General features: G+C 45.2%; 1 protein-coding gene across 2 annotated transcripts; it reads left to right on the top strand.

Annotated features, from left to right (window-relative positions):
- The first annotated feature begins 11,583 nt into the window (after positions 1–11,583).
- On the top strand, positions 11,584–24,115 carry CNRIP1 (cannabinoid receptor interacting protein 1). 2 transcript variants are annotated; one of them, XM_039533045.1, is made up of 3 exons: positions 11,584–12,010; positions 13,251–13,410; positions 22,608–24,115. In XM_039533045.1, the coding sequence occupies exons 1-3, from the start codon at positions 11,832–11,834 to the stop codon at positions 22,770–22,772; spliced, it is 504 nt and encodes a 167-aa protein (XP_039388979.1). In that variant the 5' UTR covers positions 11,584–11,831; the 3' UTR covers positions 22,773–24,115. The 2 variants fall into 2 exon arrangements, with proteins under 2 accessions (XP_039388979.1, XP_039388980.1); XM_039533046.1 differs by having other exon boundaries at positions 11,599–12,010; positions 13,266–13,410.
- Positions 24,116–24,420: the final 305 nt, after the last annotated feature.

Genomic DNA, 24,420 nt, shown 5'->3' with positions numbered 1-24,420 from the left:
TGTTATGATTCCTGATGTCAGATTTGTGTCCATTTATTCTTCCAATGTACATGGCAGAGGAGCATTGCTGGCACATGATGGCATATATCACATTAGTAGATGTGCAGGTGAACGAGCCCCTGATGGCGTGGCTGATGTGATTAGGTCCTATGATGGTGTCACTTGAATAGATATGTGGACAGAGCTGGCATCGGGCTTTTGCTGGTGAGTATTTGCTTCAGGTTGGGAGGCTGTCTGTAAGCGAGGACTGGCCTCAAGATCTGTGAGAGTGATTATGCTGAAATAAATTTGTTAGTCTCTAAGGTGCCGCAAGTACTCCTGTTCTTAATATGTAAGTGTAGACCAGGAGGACTCAGGACTGGGTGAGTCAGGACTAAAAGCCCAGAATGTTGCTGTATTTCTAGAAACAATTCCTCTTCCCCAGCAGGCTGCTCATGAGCTTAGTATTTGTTTCCTGATATGTGTAAAGGATTTTTAATGAACAGCAGAAGATTTTTGCAGTGGATTACTGCATTTGTTTTCTGCTGTAACCACTAAACCAAGCAGTTTCAACCTCTTACTAATTGCTCAACAAGGCCTTGGACACCTCAAGGGAGATATAATCACCAGGGAAACCCTGCCACCATCACAGTTATTGATACTGCGACATTAACCAGGGTTCCCGGTAAGTCTGGGATTCAGACTTTCATGACACAAAACAAGAAATTATTTAAACTGTTTAAGCATGAAATTGCATTCATCTAATATTAGGACTGCATTGGGTCTGCTGCTCCAGATGGAGCAGTTTGGGTCTATTTTTCTCCCATTACCACACAGGCAACAGAACTTCAAACAAGTGATTTTTTTTCCCAATAGGAAGAAATTGGCTAACTAGTTACACTGTTCATGGAGAACTAGATTGTCCCCAGCCCTGAGGTGGCCAGATGGGGATGTAAGGGGAAGCTGTATTGGGGCTGCCGGGATTGCAGCTCTGGGCATGCGGGGAAGCAGGGCTGCAAACACGGGGGCAGAGAACAGGTGCAGCCATGACTGAAAAGACTTCAGTAACCTACACTGCTCTCCCCATCCCCACACCCAGTAAGAGAGGAGCAGGCACGCGATCATGATTCAGGGTCACAAAGCTCCTCATCAGGTGGCTCAGCTGTGTCTCACCTCCCCTACATAGGGTTGAAGCTACAGGCTCAATCCAGCCCGTAATGCGATCTGCACCTGCAAAAGCAAACCTGCTGCAAGCTAGTCACCAGAGGATTTAATCAGAAGACTATATTCCTAATGCCACTTCTGGCCCGCATGTGATAAATGCATAGGATCAGCACTGTGCACTTTATTTATATGTCATGATTAATACCAGTTGAACCTGCTGCCATCTTGGCTTTATCCATGTTTTGACAACAGGCTGATTTTCTTCTGTTCTGTCCCCCCACTTTCAGCAGGATGGGGCAGGTAAACAAACTTGAGAAACACTGCTCTAACACAACATGTTGATCTCCCCGGTTCCTCAGTCACCTGGCCTCAGCCACCTCGCGGCCCAATCTGATGACTTAGAACCTTTTCAGAAGTTCCTCCAGGCTGCCTGGTCTGCTGTTTCAGCCCTCTTCTGCTCAAAACTTCCTGGCTTCATACTAACCAGACTGCTCCGGCCCAGCTGGGCCTCATAAGTCAGGATCAGGTAAGTCTGGCGCTTGCTCTCTCACTCTCTCTCTCTCACACACACACACTCACACTCACTCACTCGCGCTCTCTCTCACACACACACACACACACACACACACACACACACACACACACACACACACACACACACACACAGGTGCCACATGGAATGTAAATGGGCCTCTCGTGCCCACATTAACCCCTACAGGGCCTGATGAGGTACATACCCCAACATGGGCTATTACATTTCTGCCACCACCCTATAACCCAGCATTGGATTCTCTGCATTAATGCCTCATACCCAAGAAAGCTGCATGTAATCTCTGATGTTGCACCGACAGCGCTGCCAACATTAACTCTTTCACTGCAGCCCTCCACTGCACCCACCGCATTATACATACCATTGGCATGAAGATATACCTAGGCCGTTCAGCGACACAGCTGGGGTGCTCTCTTAGATGCCTACAGCACTCAGGCAAATCAAACTACACTTAAGGGGAGTTACCCATCGAACGCTGTTTATTCAAATTACTGTGTAGACAGAAAAAAATATCAATACATTGTTTGCCTGAGTGTTAAATAAAAGAAACAAATAATACTACAATGAAACAGCCACCTCACTGTCTAAAAGCAGAAGCAAAAGACCTCAAAGGAATGTACAGCATTAACCAGCTCAGTGTCAGGTGCTAACTCAGCATATCACATAGTGCCTGCAGCATTTCACATAGTGCTATTTTTCGAAAGCATGGGATTTTGGCTTTGCCTTCACTGATTCAAATAAAAACAAAACACTTTCCCAAATCCTTTAAAAAAAAATAAAGATAAGAAAAATAATTTTTATTGGTATTAGCCACGTCGCTATCGCCTTGGAATTTTCAGTAGTTTGAGCTGCAGGGCAGACATTGTATAAATACGGCTGCTTCGTTCTGGGCCCCCTGCATGATCGCTATTTTTACTTCTTGCAGCTGTATGCCACAGGACTGATGCATTGATTGGAAAAAGTAGTGGGCTCTCCAGAAATACATAACTATATGTGTGATAATATTGAAATGCTCCTGGATGGAGAAGGCAAGGCTACAGGGAAGTCAAGTGTTTGGAGACTACTGGCGTTTTTGCTGCATCATGAGGTCAGGGAGAAGCCAAGCTTACAGGGCTATGTTGGGAGTGTGGCGTGGTCTAAGTACAGAGATCTCAGGGTATTAAAAGACGCACAAGTGCTACAAGGCTATGGGCTTCCTGCCTGCATCTGGACCAAACTCCCCACTCCATCAGGGCACAGAGCGGGATCCCATGGGAGCTAATATGGACCACATCCATGTGTCACATGAGTATCTCCCTGTGAGTTTGCTGTGTGCTGATGCTGCACAGAATGGGTCTTCTTTGGTACTGCCCTGCCACCCCTCCCCCATAACTTGATGAGCACATCCACACAGCATTCACCAGGAGGCATTTATGGGTTCCAGTGGGATACCATGAAGACTTCTCTCCCCTCTTACACACTTCTCAGCCACTTTTAGCCATTATTTGCATGTGTATTAGCCTAGTATGCCTAAAAGAGGCCCAAAAGGGTGGTATTCATGCATACTGTGCCTCTTCAACTGGTGATAAGAACCACAGGATACCTGTTTCTGCAGATATTTTGCTTTGTTAAGATGCGTGGAGCAGGTTGTTAATTAATGGGTGCAGCCCAGATTGTTGTCCTGGATTCTATTATTTTCTTGTTTATAACAAGAACAGCCATAACATTTGACATTTGGGTAATTCTTGTGAGTGAATGCTGGGATGGTAACAGCCACATTAACTTCACAGAGAGCCCTGAGAAAGGCAAAATGAAACTCTGATCTACAGATGAAGAACAATCAGTAGACCGAGCAGAACTGGATGTGTGACTCTGACAGCTTTAATTCCATAAAGGATTGGGAGTTTTCCAAGATAAAATAGGCAGATTAGCAAGATGATAAGGCAACTTCTAAATTAAAATGGCTCTAACATCACTGGCACTTTTCATTTTATATTCAAAATGGAAAAAATAAATATGTTGGCTGTTAAACATGCCCATTCTATGTTTTCTTAATACATTCCCATGACTTTTGCCATATTTCCCCATGACTTTTCCTAAAAGGTCAGGACAAAAATCACAGCCCTAGCTACAGCTATAGAAGATGCTCATTCATACAGAAATAACAAGAAAAACTGCCCTCAGGCTTAACTTATAGATCTGACCTATCGTTTAGTAAGGAAACCAATTCCAATCAATGCTGGCCATTTCACACAATTTACCACAACATGATATGGCCAGTCCTACAGACAGTTAGAAATGATTCCTGATGGCAGCCATTATTAGATACCCCATTTTGAGGTCACGCTCTTTCCAGCTCTCTAACATAAGGTTACTGTATTTTTTTTACCCCAATTACATTTAATCCCACAAGAGTGTAACTCGCCATAACCAAAACTTTCTGCAATCCTCAAAATGCCTGAAATCCCATGCAGAGAGCTCTGAAAACAGAGAATTGTATTACAATGGGCAAATGAGATAGGAAAGAGTATTCTCCATGGGTCTCTTTTCTGAGTGCCAACAAATATTGGTGTGGGTATATAGCAGAAGATTTGATCTTAATAACTGAGTTATCATACTACTCTAATCCCCTACCTGAAAAAAAAGATGAATTTCATATAGTTAGAATGGCCTTTCCAAGATTATTCAGTGTTGGCTAAGCCTCTCCCATTGACATAAATGGGAGATTTACATTGACTCAAAAGGGGGCTGAGTTCGACCAACGCTGAGCAGTTTTGAAAATCCCACACTCTTAAAATGCTTTCCGCCCAAGACCTTCCTTAATATCCATAGATGGGATGTTAGATGGGATGGGATCTGAGTTACTACAGAGAATTCTTTCCTGGGTGCTGGCTGGTGAGTCTTGCCCACATGCTCAGGGTTTAACTGATCACCATATTTGGAGTTGGGAAGGAATTTTCCTCCAGGGCAGATTGGCAGAGGCCCTGGAGGTTTTTCGCCTTCCTCTGCAGCATGGGGCACGGGTCACTTGCGGGTGGATTCTCTGCAGCTTGAGGTCTTCAAACCACAATTTGAGGACTTCAATAACTCAGACATAGGTTAGGGGTTTGTTACTGAAGTGGATGGGTGAGATTCTGTGGCCTGCATTGTGCAGGAGGTCAGACTAGATGATCATAATGGTCCCTTCTGACCTTAAAGTCTGTGAGTCTATCTGTGCCCTCTTACAACATTATACTTAGGATAAACCACCCTTTCCCCCTTTTTATCTTGCTCTATAGTCCTCTGTTTGACTGTCCATTGTGAGATGCCATTGTTTCACCATGTAACAACTTCCCCATGTTGGAGTTTTTGCTGTCTGTGACAGTCATTTATTGACTGCAGTGCTGCTAATACAACTGAATGTGGCGAAAAGCTCTGAGAGGTGTGAGTTGCCCCAGTCATCTCTTCTCTATGGAAACTCAGAACACACACTTAGAACTGTACATGACATTATGTGATGCAGAAGTGTATTGTATGGTGGTCACATGTGACTGTAAGATCTTCATTGTATCTGTTCAGCAATATCTTTTCTTCTTGTTCTCCAAGGACACTACAATAAAAACACTTTGCTAAATAAATTAGACACACAAAGGGACACAGTTTATTTGATCTTCTGTTTGTCTTACTGGTGCTACATTGCACTGGAATGTGAGCAGGCAATCCTTAAAAATAGGAAGAGAGGATATATTTTAGTGCTAAAATAGGTGAATTAGCTGAAAAATTCTCATGGCTGTTACTCATGAGCTATACCATTAATGTACTGTAGTGAGGTGGAATGGCCTCACTCCATGGCTGACAGGGAGGAATCACTCTCCACCTCCTGGTGGGTGGAACCAGGCTAGTCCCATCCGCCCCTCTCCTTACTGCCTCCCCCCCCCCCACATACTGGAAGCAGAGGGGCATAACAGGAAATATAAGAGGCGGGGCCTCTAGCTCAGTTGGGCCAGAACCAGGGAAGAAGTCAGATGCCTCTGCCTTTCTGCCAGCTCCTGGACCAAGGACCAAGCAGTGCCAACCCCTGAAGGACAACCCCGAGAGAGGGGAGCTACTGAGACTGCCACCAGATGAGTACCCCAAGGAGCTGCCAGGACTGCTGGCTGCCACGTACCCCGAGGAAATCGAGGACCCATGAGCCACATAACCCTATGAACAAGTAGGGAAAGGAAGTAGACCAGGGAAAACAGACATTGGTCTGGTTGTGTTGCTGAAACCACAGCCAGCGTGTTTTGGTAGGAGCCCTGCTAACCTAGTGGTGGAGCCCCTTGCCACTGATAGGGCCCTGAGCTGGGAGCCAGTGGAGTAGGGTGGGCCTGGGTCTCCCTACCTCCTGCTGCTGATCTCACTCCTGGGGTGGCAGCCTACCCACCTTAGGCCAGATGGACTGTCTGCTGTCTGCCCCAGCCAGGGAGCTACACTATAGACTGATACTGCTCAGCCTGCCCAGAGAGCTATAGCCTGACTGTGTTTGTACCTGCCCCAGCCAGGGACCTGAGCTAAAGACTGCTAATTGCCCCTGCCCTGCCCCAAAGGGCCAAGGCCCTAGATTCTTTACTAACACATACCATGCTAATCCTTTGTCAATTGGCTGTCAGCCACTAGGTGGCATAGTGAGGCGGAGTGGCCTCCCTCTGAGGCTGACAAGGAGGAACCACTTGAACCCACTACAGTACCCTCTGCTTAACAGACTGGACAATTATATGGATGCAAGAATATTCAGAGTCACAACAGTAAATGCTAACAAAAAATTGGAAGGGATATAAAACCTTCTGCTTCAGGCAATCTCTAACTATTAGCAATTAGGAGGAGACCTTCATAGAGGCAGATTATGCACATCTGCTAGTTTCAGGGTTTCTTGCATCTTTCTCTGAAGCATCTGATACTGGCCACTGTTGGAAGTAGGATATTGCACTAGAGAGTTTATTGGCCTGAGCTGGTATGACAATTCCTATGTGTCTTGTGTTAACAGAATTTTAAAGTACTTATCTATACACACATCTTCCCAAAAGAAATTCGGCGCTAAGTCCTGGAGCCACTGAAGTCAATGGGAATTCTGCCACTGACCTCAACGGCACAAGAAGTTGGCCCTTTATGCAGAATTGGGAGTGTACTGGATTACAAAATTATTTCTTAAATTCTTGAAGCATGCACAGTGTGGAAAGGGGCACACAAGCTGTTATGGGCAGTGCTCATTGGCAACATTGCCTAGTAGTTAGAACACTAGGTCGCTACTTTCCCCACCTCCAATGTCTCTCACTGGCCATTGTCATACCCTGTGATGGTCTGGCTTTTGGTGGGTGTTGACTCAATCCTCTGGTCAAGTCACCAATTAGCCTTATCCCTCCATGGAGTAACAGAGTCCCAGGGATCATACTGGGTCCCACGCCCTCACAACTGGGGGGGACTTCAGTCAGTCTTTTGGCCCCTGCCTGTGTCCAGTCCCAGTTGCAGAGTTTACAGAGTTTTTTTCCTCCCCTAGCTTCCTAAGAGGGAGACTGGAAGTGAGGATTTTCATGCTTTTCATAATAAGGGTGGTTGGTAGGGGCGTCCAGGCCTTCCCACTCCACCAAGCTCTGGCCTAGGGCCCTGTAAGAGGCAACAATGGCTAGCACATGGGAGTGCCTTAAGTCTGCCTCCCTCTCCCTCTTCCTACCACTCACAACCCTGCCAATATCTTACAGCTTGAGACAAAGTAGTAACAAAAAAGAGAGTAACTGAACCTTCAGCCCCTCGGGGCTCAGCAGGCAGGTGCCTGCTCCCTGGAAAAGGCTTCTGCAGCATCCTTCTTCCAGAGCACTTAAGGTAGATCCTTCACCCTGCCCTACCACAGGCCCTTGTGAGCTGTCTGGCTCCCTTTTAAGCTCCACCTCCAGCTGGAGCGTGTTCTGCAGGTGGGGATGGACAGGGTCACCTGGGCCCAGAGTTACTCCCTAACCCCTTCAGTTCCAGTGTGATGTTTTTACACCCCACCACACACGCATGCATCTTGTCTTCAAGCATCTCTTCTTCCATCTGTCTGTATTCTGCTTTGAGCAAGGGTCCCTTCTGACTGATTAGCTTGGTGTGCTTGCTCTGATGGGTTGCTGGAGTATGAGGCAGAAAGACTCTCTTGACCTTGTACTCCAGTTCAGTGCAAGAGTCATATGGTGCCTTATTGGAAACCCAACTAGCTACAGCTCTTTAACAATGTGAGCTAAGACAAACCACTGGAGGCTTTCCCTTATAATAGCTACTCACTGGTCATATCAGACAGCTTGGGGGTGAGGCCTCCCACACTACAGTCAGTCGAAGGTTCTCTCACCGTTCACCCAAATCCAGTGGTGGCTTTTTTGACAGGTGAGGCCCAAACCACAAAACAGTTATTTCCACCCCATCCACTGTATAATTGAATAGCTATTACTAGCATAGCCTTATTTATTGTGAAGATGTGGCAAGTGAACCCAAGAGCTGAAGCTCCCACCATCACCACTGCTAGCTGGGCTAGTGCAGGGAGTGATGCATGAGCTGGGCCTGGGACTTGGCAGCAGTTCGTTGCACACACAGCCCACGCCATGGGGGAAGGGCTGGGGAGGTGCGGGGCATAGGTAAGGATAAGGCCTTTGTCTGCAGCCATATTGTAAGGCCTAAAGCCTAAGGCCTTCATCTGCAGTCAGATTAAAAGAGCTGCCAAGCAGCAGCCATTAGCTGAGAAGCAGGAAGTCACATCCTCACATTCCATCTAAATTATATTAAAACAATGTAATATCAGGCTGTTAAGAAGGAGAACCCATCAAATGGCACCCACTATCACCAGATAAAGAAACAGATGTTAAGATGGTTTGAAAAAACTTAGTTTGACAGCATTCTGTCTGTGAAGAAATCACTTATCAATAGCTGTGGTTGTGAAATCCTCATTTCTTTATTGTTTTGTCATTATGGTCCCCACTTCCCTATTGTTTATCTGTATGGTCTCTGTCTGGTTCTTTAATTGTTTGTCTGCTGTATAATTAATTTTTCTAGGTGTAAGTTGATTAGGGTAGTGGAATATAATTGGTTAGAGAATTTTGTTACACTATGTTAGGATTGGTTAGTAAAATGTTAGTATAATAATTGGTTAAGGTATAACTAAAAAGGACTCAAATTTCACTATATAAACTGGGGTCCAAAAGGAAGTTCTTTGGGAACCAACTCCAGGACACAGCCCCAAAGATCAGAGCTGCCAGACCTCAACACTGTGCCAATAACACCAGGTGGAAACTGGAGTCCCCCAGATGGACCTGATCCTGACTGGCCATCAAGAAAAGTTCATCTGTCTTATTGGGAGTGGTGAGCACTGTATGTGTAGTGTGTGCAGTCTGGTTTTGGTGACGGTTAATAAATAGAGGTTATGGAGTATATTACCGTGTAAGGCTCTTTCACTGGTAAAAGGTCCTGCAGACCTGCAGAAGTAGTATACACCCAGAGCCGTATGGATTGGGAAAGGGTGCGGGTACTTAAATTGACCAGGTTAGTTACACCCTGAGCCCTACAGATTGGGTAAGGGTGGGTGCTTTTTGTCTGGAGCCCTATGGACTGGGAAAAGGTGGGGTGTCCTAATGTGTGCAGATAACACATAGGCCACATCCCCACCCCCCTGCAAACCCCCTGTAGCCCAGGCTTAGCTACTACAATCCTGCCATGTCCTTACCAAGCAGTGGTTACCACAGTCACGCCCTTGCCAAGTGACTCCTGGGCCTGCTAAATTGCCATGGTACCAATGCACCTTCTTGAGGCACCATTGGCTATACGAAGAGTTGGGCCTCATGCAGCACTACTCCCTTCATCAAACTTTCCAGTGTTGCATTTTGCTACTGGAGAGAATGAGTTGTGACATTTAGATCATCCTTACACTTCTATAGATTAGCCTTACACTTCTACAGATCTCTCCGTTCAATAAAAGTGCATATGCAACAATGTATTGCATGGCTGCTGGAAGTTCTTGGTTCTGCCTGGCTTGCCTGCTGATGAGCTCCCCTCACCCCCCACTCCCCTGGAGGTCAGATGAAATGAATCCACATCACACAGGAAATTGGTCTGGAAGTCTTAGTGTGGATGGGGATAGCAGCAGATGCTGGGCCTGGCTTTCTGCAGCCAGAGTCTACATTACTGAATGGGTGACCGAGTGCATTGTTCCCACGCTGCATCACATGTGATGCAAACGCCACATAAAGTCACATCTCTAAAAGAGGGGCAGGCTCTGTCAAACACCTGAAGTTACACCCGTTACCCAGCTGGAGAGGAAAAGAGGCTATCCAAACACCAACACCACAAATAAACCCTTCTTGTGTCTTGCTTGCAGTCCCGGTTTGGCTTGTTTCCAGTCTAAGGAGACAAAATAACAACTGTTTCATAGGCTCAACCTTGACGTCTCTGATCCCTTCTCAGTCAGGGGGAGGTTTAGTGGAGGAAAGACTAGGACTTCAGGGCCCAGAGCCAGAGGGGTTAAAACGTCTAAATCGCTGCGTGGACACAATTTGTGTAAAATCAGCCAAGTCTTCCCAGGTGCAGACCTGCTGCCGGTAACTGTCCACTGCAGTGGTGCTGAAAGCAGGTCCCAGCTCCTCCTCCAGAGCCACTGCCCTATAGCTAGCACTGAACTATAGCTAGACATTGCTTTGCCGGGTACAGAGTAACAGTCTGGAAAGTAGAAACCCCTATTACCCTAGTCGTAGGCCTCATTTGGAATCCCCAAGATTAGTAACTATGCCAAGCACAAATCATGACCAAACAGTCCCCTCCCCCAACACACACACATGTAAACACAGGTGAGACTCATCTTGAGCACATTTAACATGCGCGAATTCAGCTTTGTGCAGTCGGCAAAAACAAAACAAAAAAAGAGAGAAAAATAACAATTTCAATACTGTACCTGTAGTCTGAGCGATTCCGCCCCCCATTCCACTCGATGTCATTTTGACTATACGCGATTGTCGCTTTACGCCCTGACAGTGGAACATAACCCCAGCGTAAGATGAGACACGCCTGGAAACACTTTCAAGCCCCGAACTGTTATTATAGAATTCGAATTCTCTTTTCTGCCTGCGGATAATTTAAGAGGGACTCGTTACCTATTGACTGGACACAGCTAGATCCCCCAGCATCCAAGTGAATGAGAAATGTAACTGTAAGGGGGTGAGCCGGGCAGTAAGCTCAGAAGCACTGCATGCCTACTCTGGAATCTTTCCTCTCCTAATGAGAGATTCATAAGATAAGGTAGCCAATGCTCAGTTGACTGCACCAGGGTAGGAATTAGTCAGGAACTGCCGTTTGTATTAGACCTAATACTCAGTTAATGATGTGGCAGTGGAACTAGATTTAAAAGTCTCATCAATTAAACTAGCTCCCCTCACTTGAAAAGGGCTCCCGCCCGATTTTGAAGGGTAAAAAGACCTCCTCTGAATTAATCCAGTCCCTTTCACCCCTCCCCCACCCCTGCCCATTCTCTTTGTCGTGTGTGACCCGGTATTGTTGTGTCTGGGCTAGATTGTTTTCCCAGGGTTAATCACCGTCCTCCAGGGAAGCTGGAGATGCGCGGGTGTCATTAATATGGTGCCTGGATCCTCTCTGGAGTCCTTTCCAGCACTAGGGAAGCTGAGCACACGCAGACTGTGTGTGTAGACGTAGTACAAAGAGCACCAGCTACTCGCACGCTTTGCAGTCTGGAAGGGGCCCGCTCTGCCTTCAGGGAATAACAATCCCGGCGCGGAGCAGTTCCCTTTGCTTCCCCAGCTCCGCTCTGGTTTCACTCCCCCTCCCCGTGCCGTTCCCGATCTCCTGCCTCGCCGGCGGCTGCTTGCCGGCCCCTCCCGCAGTAAAAGTGGATTACGGCGGGTGCAATCAGGGCCGGCTTAATTCCCTGGAAACGGGCTGAAATGTGACCAGCTGCAAATGGGATCCGGCTGGGAGAAGGGGGGGGGGTGAGCCTCAGCGCAGAGGCTCCCCCCCTCCATAGAAAAATTCATCAGCTGCTTTTGGGAAGGGCTGGGCTGGCTCGGGTCTGACGCGGCCCCTCCTCTTCCTCCTGCTTTCTCCTCTTCCTCTCTCTCTCCCTCCCTCCATCCCTCGCTCCAGTCCCGGGCAGCCGCGCAGCCCCCGCTGGGACACCATGGGCGAGATCCCCAAGCTGGTGAAAATCAACGTCTCCCTGAGAATCCAGCCGAACGACGGGCCGGTCTATTTCAAGGTGGACGGGCAGCGGTTCGACCAGAACAGGACCATCAAATTCCTCACAGGGGCCAAGTACACGGTGGAGGTGGTGCTGAAGCCGGGGGTCGTGCATGCCACGTAAGTGCACCGCACTGCGGGTCTGTCGCTGCTCCCGGCCTCCCTTCCCTGCCCACGGGCTATATTTAGAAGCTAATATTTTTTCCTGGCAAGCTGACAGAGCAGGATTTCCATTGTTCCTCCCCACACACACCCCTTACTTGGAGGGCCCTGTGTCTGGGTGGGGCACTTCTGTCCCCGGCTGCTACCTCAGCATCCTGCCTTTGTAATTACAGTGGATCTCTGCAAAGGGTGTGTGTGTGTATAATTACAATGGATCGCTGCAAAGGCTCTGTGTGTGTGTGTGTGTGTGTGTGTAATTAGTGGATCACTGCAAAGCCTGTGTGTATAATTACAGTGGATCGCTGCAAAGGGTGTGTGTGTGTGTGTAATTAGTGGATCACTGCAAAGCCTGTGTGTGTGTGTGTGTGTGTGTGTGTGTGTGTGTAATTACAGTGGATCGCTGCAAAGGGTGTGTGTGTAATTAGTGGATCATTGCAAAGCCTGCGTGTGTAATTACAGTGGATCGCTGCAAAGGGTGTGTGTGTGTGTGTTTTCTTTCCAAAGAGATACATCTTCCTTCCTTAGATAGGGAAGGAGAATTCCCACCCCACCCCCACGGAGAAGCTTCCTGGAGATCAGTTCAATTAAGAAGCCTCCCAGGCTTGCACCAGTTCTCCCTCATGGGTTTTTCCCGGTGTTTGATCTGGAAGGAGAAGCGGTTCTACTAGCTCTGCAATCTTTTGGCTCGCCAATGGGGGAGGGATGGGAAGGAAGAAGGGATGTGTGTTGGGGACTGGGGGGTGGGCGCTGCCTCTGGCTGGACAAGCAGGGCTATCTAGGAAAAGCGATCCTCATGCTGAAAAGCCCATTCAAATGGCTAACACCCAGCTGTAATAAGTCAAACCTTCGCCTTTGAATTATACTCAATGTCTCTTCTCCAGGTTACTACTGAGCCTGCCAAATCAGGCACCATCAGCCAAAATGAGTCAGCAGCACAATTTTTTTATTTTTCTTATTAAGAATGCCATAAAACAGGCCTCTGCAGAGACAGCAGGGTACGAGCATTTCTGTGCTTTCCTGCATGGAATATAATCTGTGTAAAAACCCATGAGTGACCCCACTTCTCCCAGACTGTATGTGGGCAATGTCTGGGCACTCCACCTTCATGTTGATTTCATCAGATTGGGTGATAAAGCAAGTGTCCAGGGTTTGTGTTTGTAATTGTTTTGGGGACAAGGGTTGTTTCAAACTGCTTCAGGCCTGTCTATTTCAGGACTATGGGTATAGGAGGAGTGAACATCCTCCTGGAAGAGAAATCAAGAGATGCCCAGGTCGTCTGTTACACGGGAATCTACGATACAGAAGGAGTGCCTCACACCAAAAGTGGTCAAAGACAGCCCCTTCAGGTCAACATACAGGTACCATCCCTCTGAGCATGGACAGCACATGCTGGACACTATAGCACATACAGAGGCAAGGGAGATAATGGAGTCAAGAACTGAATGAGATCTGGGGAGGGTGAGATTCTGGCAGCTGGTAAATGGGAAAATATAGAAAGGATTCATTGTTCTAAAATAATGAATGACTGAGATTTAAAGTGTAGACTTTAAGATGTTGTGTATATAATATCCTTGCAAAGCGTGAAAGAGGCCATAGCAGAACCACACGCTGAAATCACTATTACTTTAGCCACAGCAACCCCAGTAACATTGAACCTGCAAGTCTCATTGAGAAGTACTGCAGAGGGATGACCTTACCCGACCTCCTGCATTGCTCAATTCACTGAGCTGCTCCTGAGTTAGACAAAGTCCCCCCTAACTTAACAAACCGTGTTTCAAATAGCATGCCACACCTTCCCTCTATGTTCCATGTGGACACTGGTATAACAAATACTCATTTGTTTTTAAGGAAAATCAATTTTCTTCTTCTAAGTAATTCTCACATCCACAGAGAGGACCCAGCCCCTCCACCTACTGAGGTCAATGGGGTTCTCGCCTTGCGCTCAGGTTCTTAGGTGCCAGTGCTGAAAACATTTACGCACTGGCTTAACTTTATGGCCTCTCTCTCTCTGAAGCCAATGGAACTACAAAAAAACAAAATTAAGCATGTGCTTATGTGACTGCAGGATGGGGGCTTTATTTTGCTATTCTGGGCCCAGTTCTGCTGCCCTTACATTTTGCATAGCTAAAGGCTGTGGGGACTGGCTGCCTAGATGTAAACAACTTGAGTCAAAATAATGTATTCCTTGAGAGGCTTTATATTTCAGGTAATATCTTACTAGTATATAAAATACAGACTTGTAAATATTTTGCCACTCCTATAAAGCAATTGTTAAAGTTCGGCAAAGTTGTGAGCAATTAAACAAACACAGGGTCTAATAATGGAAAGTGTTGGGCAATCTTGATAATAGGTGGTGTTACCAGCCCCACCAATATTATCCAGGTACAGTAACATAAAAAGACTAGGGGAAGGAGTGCTATTATGCATGTTGTAATTGCTTCAAGACCAAATACAGTCATGTTAAACTTCTAAAGACCATATATGAAGAGTTTGCCGTGATCACATACTAACATTTTATAGTCCCAGTAGTGCAAATGGAAAATCATCATTGACAGTTATAATGGCAGGTTATGGAACGTGGTAGTAGACACTTCCATTTCAGGCTTCATCTCAGGTTTTTTTGCTCAGACTGAAATTTGCTAAGAAATTGGGGGCAGGGGACGAAGAGATGTCATTTAAAGATTTTGGGAAACCTTGAGGTCTGACCAGCCTAATTGCTAAATATTCTTGTTCACACATATATGGGGATCTGACAATGCTCCATAACTTCCTTCCCTAGCTAGGCACCATTCCCAAAGGGGCCTTTCACCTGACCAACAATTTCCAGATGAAGAATTTGGGGCAGAGACCATATACATGGCTTTGGAATGGTCTGAATAGATCACTTCTGAATCTTTCAAAGCACTCCTTCTTCTGGCTGCAAAGGGTACATGTGTTGTAAGCAGCTAAGCAGAATTCAACCAATAGGTCTCCGACAACATTGCTTCCTAGCTGTAATATTTTATTGTGCATAGGAAAAAAATCCCACTGAGGCATCCTGACACTTCTGCATTTGGGGTAAAGCAGCACGCTTCAAAGTTGATAGACTATTAAGCTATTGCCAGGTTAAAACTATTGCAAATCAGAAGCCAACTTCATTCCTTAAGGATATTGAGTTACTACTACCATTAATGAGTATGGGAGTGAGCATGCTAATGATTTTGTTAAGCCTCTTCCCACACCCAGTGTGAACTAGATGTTTCCTGAAGCCTGAGCTAACTCAGAATCGATGGAGTGCTTGTGCAGTAAATAAAAATCCATACACTTTTCCTCCTAAAGAACCTGGCTGAGTGCTTATTAAACCTTTCACATGACTTTTGAGTTCACCTTTGTTTTAAAAGGAAAACTGCAAAGGACTGTAAAATGTCCAACTACTTGCTCAGATGGATGTGAAGACTGAGCCCCTAAGAGTTAATTAAATGTGAAATAATGAAGATGGGAGCAGGTATATTGTCAGTTTAATGTAAGATCAGAGAAGCAGTAGATTTCCACAGGTCTCTTCAGAAAAAGTTCTATATGGTTTCTAGATGTTTGTGTGGTGGAGCCATCTTGGTGTTCACTGTCTACCTCTAAAAAGATGGAGGGCAGAACCTTAGCTGGAATAAGTTGCCATAGCTCCATGGACACCAGCTGAGTGTTAAATTTCTGCTCTTCTCTGTACTTCACTGCAGCTCTGCCCTTGCTATCCTGATGTGTGCTCAGGCTACATTTTCTGTTGCACTTATTACTATGGCAATCCCTATCCGCAGGGGTTCCACCCCGTCAATTCATGTCAATAATGATTGAAAATGTTTTCAAAGGAGTTTTAAATATTGATTTGTGATTACCTTGAAAATCTGTTCAGAGGAATTTATATTTATATATAGACACTCTTGATATATGTAGTCATCTAAAGAGTAAAATCTTTCCATTTGTGGTATGTAGGTACCCACTCAAAGAAATCACTTATCAGAGCACTGTACTAAATTAAGTAGATTCCCATTTAAATTTAAGACTTCAAGTAGTTTTTTTATTTACTAGTGTGAGATACTAAAAAGATTGAGTAATTTAAGAATCCTGCCACCACTGTAAATAGTTTACACATAAATACAACATGTGTAACTTATCAGAGGTCTATATCCTAACTTGATACCTCCTTATAATGAGAGGTAATAGTAGATACATTTTTATTTTCCTGGGTAATTTCATTAGCCTTTAAGTGCTTTGTACCATATTCATCACTGCAACATACCACTGCCTGTTTAATATGAGACTTTGCCCATGAAAAGCAAATGCCCAGCATAATTTTGGAATTCTGAGAATGTATTTTCTTTTCAAAGATATAAGATTAATATGCAAGATTATTTTCTGTACAAGTTACATAGGCAATGTCAATTAAATTCCATCAGTAGGTGTAGCAGTCATGTTCTGCTGTGTCCCCTTAGAGTGTGCAGAAAATGATGCTTTCAAAGAATCAAACTTCACCGAATAAAGTATCTCCATTCTGCTAGCCATGAAATGTTTACTCCCACAGTACGTCCGTGAGCCCTGAAAATCCAGTAGTTTATTTTTCCTTTGGACATATTTTAACAAACCCATAGGAGGCCCAGGCTTCTGAAGGCTGATTTTTGGTACTGAAATGAAGCAACAACATTTGTTCAAACAGCAGCTTTAGAATCAAATGCTGAGGTACTGTGAAGTCAATGGGATTTGAAATTGGTAAGCAGCTATTCAACACCTCTCAGGATTTGGTCTTAAGAGCTCAGTCTTTCAAATGTGGATACTTAAATCTGTATTTAGGCTTCTAAGTATTCAGTATAGGTATCTAAACACAGAATTAGGTGTTTTAAGCAACTAAATGCCGATTTAAGGTGTGTAGATCTTTGAGATTTAGGCACTTAACTTTAGACAGTCCAATCTGAAAACTAGTTTGTGTCCATTTGCCTGCTTAAGCAGTATATAGAGCCCAATTTATATGTCTAGGTTTTAGAAATTGGCTTTCTTGTATACAGCTTTAATTCCTTTCCCGCCTTCCGACCCCCACCCTTTTTTATCCCTGTGTGCATGGTTATCCTGCTCTTCCAATTCTACAGCAGACAAGTCATGTTCTGATGCACCCTAGGAAAGGAAGATACCTTGTAAGGGATTAATCCTAGAGTCCTTACTGCAAGCTAAACTTTAATTGAAAGCAGTCAGCTTTGCTTGAATAAAGAGAGCAGGACTGGGCCTCAAGTCATAAGCTAGTCTTAAAATAGCATTAGAATGGGTAAAAGCCAGAAAATTCCTAGTAATTTATCAGCCAAGATAACCTTTTTCAGAACAGGTAACAAGAAGTTATTTCTTGAGCACAATATATCGAATTTCAGTTATGTGACTTCATAAACTCTTGTTAATTGTTGGTAGCTGGCATAGAATCATAGAACCATACAATTAGAAAGGACCGCAAGGATCATCTAGTCTAACCCTCTGCCAAGGATTTGTTATGTCTAAACCATCCAAGACAGATGGCTACCCAGCCTCTTTTTGAAAACCTCCAGTGAAGGAGCTTCCAAAACTTCCCTAGGCTGTCTGTTCCATTGTCCTGCTGTTCGGAAGTTGTTCCTGAGATTTAATCTAAATCTGCAGTGCTGTAATTTGAACCCATTGCCTCTTGTCCTGCCAACTGTGGCAAGAGAGAACAACTTTTCTCCATCTTTTTTATGGCAGCCTTTCACGTATTTAAAGACCACTATCACATCCCCCCTTAATCGCCGCTTTTTTAAACATACTCAGTTCCTCCAGCCTTTGCTCATATGGCTTGCATTCCATCCCTTTCATCATCTTTGTTGCTTGCTTCTGCATCCTTTCCAGTTTCTCTACATCCTTTCTATACAGTGGTGACCAAAATTGACACCGTACTCCACATGAGGTCTAATCAGTGCAGAGTAGAGAGGTACTGTCACCTCCCATGACTTGCATGCTCTGTCTCTGTTAATGCAACCCAAAATTGCATAATGCAACCCAAAATTTAATAGGATTTGGTTTAGTTAGGCCTTTGTATCAGCAATCTTATTTCTGCATCTTCAGGATCCTAGGAAGGCATTTATTTATGTAGATGATGTTCTGGTTCTTGAACACTCGATTATGCCTTGTACCTAGAAACCTGTGAGCTATTTTACCATGCAGCTATATTTTTAGCAGGGTATCCATTAGGGAAGCTCTCATTGGCAGAGCAATGAGGAAGTGAACTGGAAGCCAGATGTGACGGGGTTGGGACTCACCACTGTGGCGCCTCCCGCTGGTCGCTCTGGGAATTAGCTCAGTCCTTGGCAGGGTGCTCACTGCTGGTGGTGTCCTGTCCGTCATCTCACCCTCAGTTGGCGTGTGGACCCATGTTGCTCCCCGCTCGGCGGCATCCTCTTCAGGCCACTGCCCTCCGGCAGTGCTCCCTAGTCCATCCTCACCCCCTTCCGGGGCGGGGGGGTTAACAGCAGTCTCTCTCTACTCCCCAGCCACAGTGGTCAACCACACCTCAAAGTCTAACTCCTTGTGTCAGGGGTCTGATGCAGCCCACTATCACCACATCCACTGGCTGGGTGTTCATGGAAGGGGGGGACCCAGGCCTGCCCTCTACACTGGGTCTTGACCCAGGGACCCTTGGGTGGCAGCCTTCCTGCCCTCCTTCTCTCCCTGGGCCACTTCCCTTTCGGCCCCTTTGCACTGGTTGGGCCCTTCCCTCAGGGCCTGCAGCCTGGCAGGTAGCGGGCTGGAGTTCCCTTCTGCTTCCCCCAAGTCTGCCCAGCGCTGTGCTGTGCTGTGCTGTGCTGTCCCAGGTGCTGGTCTCCTCACTCAAGAGACAGACCTTCTCCTCTGAAGATCTGAGAGAGACTGTCTGGGGCCCTCCTGGGCAGCCTTTATATAGAGCCAAGCTGAGCCCTGACTGGCTGTCTCCAATCTTAGCTGTGATTGGCTCCCAGTAAGCCCTTTCCTTATTGGCTGCCAGCCTGCACAGCCGCTCTGGCCTACTCTAGCCCCCTCTCACATGGGGGTGGAGCAGCTGCCCCACCACACCAGAGCACTAAAGGAATGATTCTGAGGTCTTCACGCACCATTTGACAATGACGGTAACCCTGGTGAGTTGTTGGCTCCAGTGCCGCAGAAGCCCCTTCCTTGTTGCATTGAGGAGCAGAGGTTTTGATCTGTAGGGTGCTCTGCTTATGCCCTCACCATGGGAAAGGTCTATGGGAGGTCATTTGTTAACACACACCTGGGAGGGGCTGAGGATGCTCGTGCTGGAGGCCGCAATGGTTCTAATAGGAGGTGGTAATGGCAGCAAGTAGCTTCAAAAGAGAATCTGGTATCCTCTTCTGGATGCCCAAGGAGAGATCTCTGTTCCTTTACCATTGCATTCCAAGATGCATGGGACTGGCCTGTATGGAAGGGCAAGTCCTCAAATCACCTAGAAGGTGACTAAGGGTTTCAGAGTGCAGGGACCATGTTCCAGACAGTGCTCCGACACCACGGGGAGAGGAGCTATGTAATGCAATATTGATAGGGGGCTGGTCAGCTTACAACAACCCCCCCATAACAAATAGTCATTAAAAAAAACTCATTGCGCCCAACTTCAGAGGGATTGAGGGAATAACTAACAACTGAGCCCTGTAGCACATAGATGGGTGATTGCATAAAGAACTATGGCACATACCTGCAAGAGAGGGAAAGGACCTTCTGATTCTAAGTTTCCTTTAGCTACCACTACTAACCATGCAGTCCTGGAGACTCCCTAGGTGGTGGAACTGGTGTAATTCTTCTGCAGGCTGGTGGGACTTTAGGGGAACCATGTAGAGATTGCTCAGCCACCTAGATGGTGCTGCCTGTGCTCAGGGATTGAGTTGGGGCACAGCATGGCCAGAATGTCCACAGCTCATCCTATCCTTCCCCAGGAATCCCACAGTGGGGCTGCATTAACATCATAGGGACTATTCGGGGTAGCTCTGTAGTCTGGGTTGGGGGGAAGGCTTCTTTTCCCTGTACATCTCTCCAGTCCAGCTTTTCTATACAGTTGCTATGAAGTCGATACCCCCATCACTTATTTCCTGGCCTAGCCAATCTAATCCTATCAACAGTATTACAACTGACTTTTTTTCTCCAAGGAAGTTCACAGACACCCCCCCACCGCCATTCTCTGCTCCCCCAAATACACATGCAAACTCCTGTAGGGCCTTGTGCAATGCACTAAATCAGATTAACTATCCTCTCAGATGAGGATGGCTGACACTTCCCTCCACTAGCAATGCCATTCCTGGGTTGGTAAGTGGGGTTCCTTGAGCAGCAGGTGGCAGTCCTTTTCCCCAGGGCTAAGCACAGTGCTTACACAGCACTCTCAGCCTCTACTGCTTTGGGTTACAAGTGGCCCCCAGACTGGGTAGCTGAAACCATGTCCGTTCCTTGAGAATGAACGCAGCCACGGGGGAGAGTGTGAGAGAACTGCTACAGTAACTTCAGAGTCTCAGGAACTGTTTTCTGTGACTTCCTGTAACGGTGCAGATATGAAGGCGACACCCACGACTGAAGTCCGATTGTCAAAAGAACTCAGGACCCAGTAGCTCCCATTATGGTCATGACTAAATTCTAATTATCCATGAGCATTGCTGGGTGCAGAGTTCTTCTGAAAAGATGTCCCTTCCGCAGCGACAAGGTGGGTGAGGTAATAAATGTGTCCCTTAGGTTAGGCAGTGGCAGCTTACTAACTGCACAGAAGGCAGAAGTAAAATAACTGCCCAACTGGGAAATGAGCTGTAATCGGTCAGGTGTAGACACTGACGCTCCTGCTTCTTCAGGCTGGCTGAAAGAGTCATTCTGAAAAGGGATTTACATGATGACTTTCCAGTGGTGAATACAGTATGTGGATGATCAAAGGTCAGCTCCTGAATGTATGATTGCAATGAAAACAGTCACATGGAGAAGAGTCATTATTAAAATGAGCAATAGGAATATTTTTAAAGGAACAATAAAAACATAGTAATACTTATTCCATTGCAGTAGTACTGACTTCAGTGGTTTGTCTCCTGCAAATAGAACATACACCAATATAATGTGCTGTTGAGCCTAGAGCTGGCGTGTACAAACCCTCATACCCACAGTTCAAAGACAACCTCCAAGGTCATTTGTGCTGGTGAAAATCTGCAGGACCTTAGTTGAAGTGGAGTAACTCCCACATTTATACAAGTACAATTAAAATGACAATCTATCCTTGTACCTCTCATGTGAGCATATTCTGCTGTTATACTACCTCGTTATCTCTAGCCTGCTTCTTGCTTGCTTATATATACCTGCCCCTGGAAATTTCCACTACATGCATCTGACGAAGTGGGTATTGACCCACGAAAGCTCATGCTCCCAAACGTCTGTTAGTCTATAAGGTGCCACAAGACTCTTTGCTGCTTTTACAGATCCAGACTAACACGGCTACCCCTCTGATACCTGCTGTAATACTGGTGTCTTGCAATAGGTTGAGGGGAAAACATGAGATATTTCATACTGTTGGAATTCCAAGTTGTTATTACTGTAGCCCCATTCATTTCTAAATAACATGTTTAAAGTAATGTTAGTTCATAGACAAACGCCAAGTCCAATACAACTTGAAATCTTAATTCTCTTTCATTGTACTAGAACTTACCCAATCATTCATACTTTGCTATCTCCTAAGCAACCACTCGAATATACTTTGCTATCTCCTAGCTTCTGTCATTTGTCCCTAAATTATGATTCAATAGCACATTACAATGAGCAGTGATTATAGCAAAATGTAAGTGGGAGCCTCTCTCACTCTTGTTTGGTATAAAAATGTGGAATAGAAGCCAAGGGAAGTCTACAGATAGCATAATAACAGCTCGCATAGTAATAACTTGCATTACTCTACAGATTGAATGGCACTGCAAATGAAAAAATAAGGTAACACTCGAGACTGCAGGCAAAGCAAAAACGAGGAAGTTCATTACAGTTAATTCTGTGTACAGATCAAAGTACACAGGTAACCCACTAACCTCAGATCTCAGTGCAAGCACAGTACATTGCACAGTGCTGGAAAACCACGTCTCATATGTTGGCAATATATATTTCACACAATATGTATTTGGCGTAATCACCTGCTTTCATCGCCTCACCAGGTGTTGCAGGATCCTCATTTAAAGCATTATGAGCCTGATTCTCCACTGCCTTGCCCCCAGCAGTTACTTGCATTTATAGAAAGTGGGTATAAAATGGTACCTGGTCAGAATGGTATCATTTTCACTCGCCTTGCACAAGTATAAATGAGTGGCAGAGGGGCAAGGCAGGGGAGAATCAGGCCCTGTCTGTACTACTAATTATGCTTAGGCACTAAAGATTGCATGAAGGATACTATGGCAACCTTGAAAGATCTTTGATTTTGCTACTTTGGGAATAACCCTTACATCAGTGTTTCACACGTGCTGTTTAGTTGGAGGGCACATTGCATTGAGGAGGAGGGGAAAAAATTGAGCTGCTTACTAACAACTTTATTCCCTGTCCTTCGCAGTTTAGTGACATCGGCACTTTTGAGACAGTCTGGCAAGTCAAATTCTATGACTACCACAAACGAAATCATTGCCAATGGGGAAACGCCTTTGGTAGCATCGAGTATGAATGCAAACCCAATGAGACACGCAGTCTTATGTGGATCAACAAAGAGATGTTCCACTGAAGATGAGCAAAGTGGACACTGCTGGACAATCCTTTTTTTAAAAAAAATCTACCTTTAAACCAGCACGAAGCCTTAACAAAGGCATACTATACAGTTGCTTTGTCCCACGTGGTACAAATAACATGCTAAATTATACATACAGTGGGTGCCATTAAACCTTGACACTTGCTACTCACAGTACTTAAACTTATAATGGCATCTGCAGTATTCTTCATCCTTGCAGAAGGGAATTCTGCAGGCACCTTAGTAAAGTAAACACTGTGATGCCAACAAGATGTGGATAATACCCGCTAAACAGTATCACCAGATGTAATACCCTTGGTGAAATACCTTGCATTAGTAAAATTCAGATCTAACTTCATATTAGTGATGATTTCTGTATTTATATTTGTGTTGTCCCTAAAACATGCTCCATTGTGCAGTTTGTCTACGTCTTGTCATGGTAGACAGCAGAAGTGCAAGTTCTGGATGTTTGGATATGGGCTACTGCACTGTTGAAGTTGCATTTTCATATTGGGAGACTTGGACATACTGAGTCTCTCTGTTCTGTTAATGTCGTAAAATATGCTGTGACTGGCTTTCCTCTTTTGTGAAATTTGGTGAAATGTCACTGTTTTGCTCTGTTCCCCAGTTTCTGAAGTGATTTTTTAAAAACCAAGAGATACCATGAAAACCATTAGCATAACAAAACATACCGAAAAGCAATAAATCCGTGGTCTTAAAGGCATAATTGCACATCTATTGATGTTGCTGATACATATCTTTAGAGCATGTACACTGCTCTAACAAAATATAATGGTCACACCTAATGTTCTCTGAGTTCATCGAGATAATCAGTTCCAGTGGGAGTCTCAATTTTTTAACACTAGGAATATTGCTCAAACCAGTAGAATCTTTCAAAAGAAATGAATTTTTTGAGGTGTGATCACAGTACTGTACTAAAACCTCCAGACTTTCATATCAGCCAGAATTACTCATCTCTGAAGAAGGGCCCAGATCCTGCAAATGCTCACACATGTGACAGCAAAAGGACAGTTAAGTTGTAAGTAAAGTGCATCAGTGCACACTTGTGCATGAGTGTTGCAGGATCATGGCTTAAGGTGCTAAACATGTAATTTCCAATGTTTACAGCTGAGAGGCAAAGGGGAACGTAGATTCAGATTTCTTCTTTCAATAAATAAAGCAGGTAAATTACTATACTGTCCCACCTTCAGTCTCTGCTGGGTTAAGTTCTCTCTCTGGTATATTAGTTGTTCCTGTAACCCGTTGTGAATAATTTTTAAGTCATGTCTGTAAATTGTAATCACAACTTTTGACCTTTTTAATAAAGAACTTGGAAACAATCTATATTTTTTCTGAGCATGTGCCCTCTAATTGGCTTCTCTTACTTTTGACTTTAAAGTTGAGTATAGGAACTAGTGATTTTAGGCACCCACCCTGAAACATCTTTGTAAAGGGCCTGACTTAGAGGGTTGGTTTTAACATGTTCTGAAAATAAGGCCCCTTTAAAGTGTCTCAAGTTGGGTGCCAAAAATCACTAGTCACTATTGAGAAATTCTGACCCCAGCTGCTAGAACCCAGGCAGCTAGGACTGTCTTAGTAGTATGTACAGATACAGATTCTATATGAAGTTCATAAACACGAAGAC

Source organism: Mauremys reevesii, linkage group 3 (assembly GCF_016161935.1).
Source record: "Mauremys reevesii isolate NIE-2019 linkage group 3, ASM1616193v1, whole genome shotgun sequence".
In the NCBI taxonomy this organism is placed as follows: domain Eukaryota; kingdom Metazoa; phylum Chordata; order Testudines; family Geoemydidae; genus Mauremys; species Mauremys reevesii.
The sequence above is the reverse complement of the archived record's forward strand: the minus strand, read 5'-3'. Positions and strand labels throughout refer to the sequence as shown.

Excerpts from the sequence above, each read along its gene's own strand:
- CNRIP1 (XM_039533045.1), top strand. The coding sequence starts at position 11,832 with ATGGGCGAGATCCCCAAGCTGGTGAAAATCAACGTCTCCCTGAGAATC. Across the intron at positions 12,011-13,250 it reads CCGGGGGTCGTGCATGCCAC|GCCTGTCTATTTCAGGACTA; the intron begins GTAAGTGCACCG and ends AAACTGCTTCAG. Across the intron at positions 13,411-22,607 it reads CCCTTCAGGTCAACATACAG|TTTAGTGACATCGGCACTTT; the intron begins GTACCATCCCTC and ends TGTCCTTCGCAG.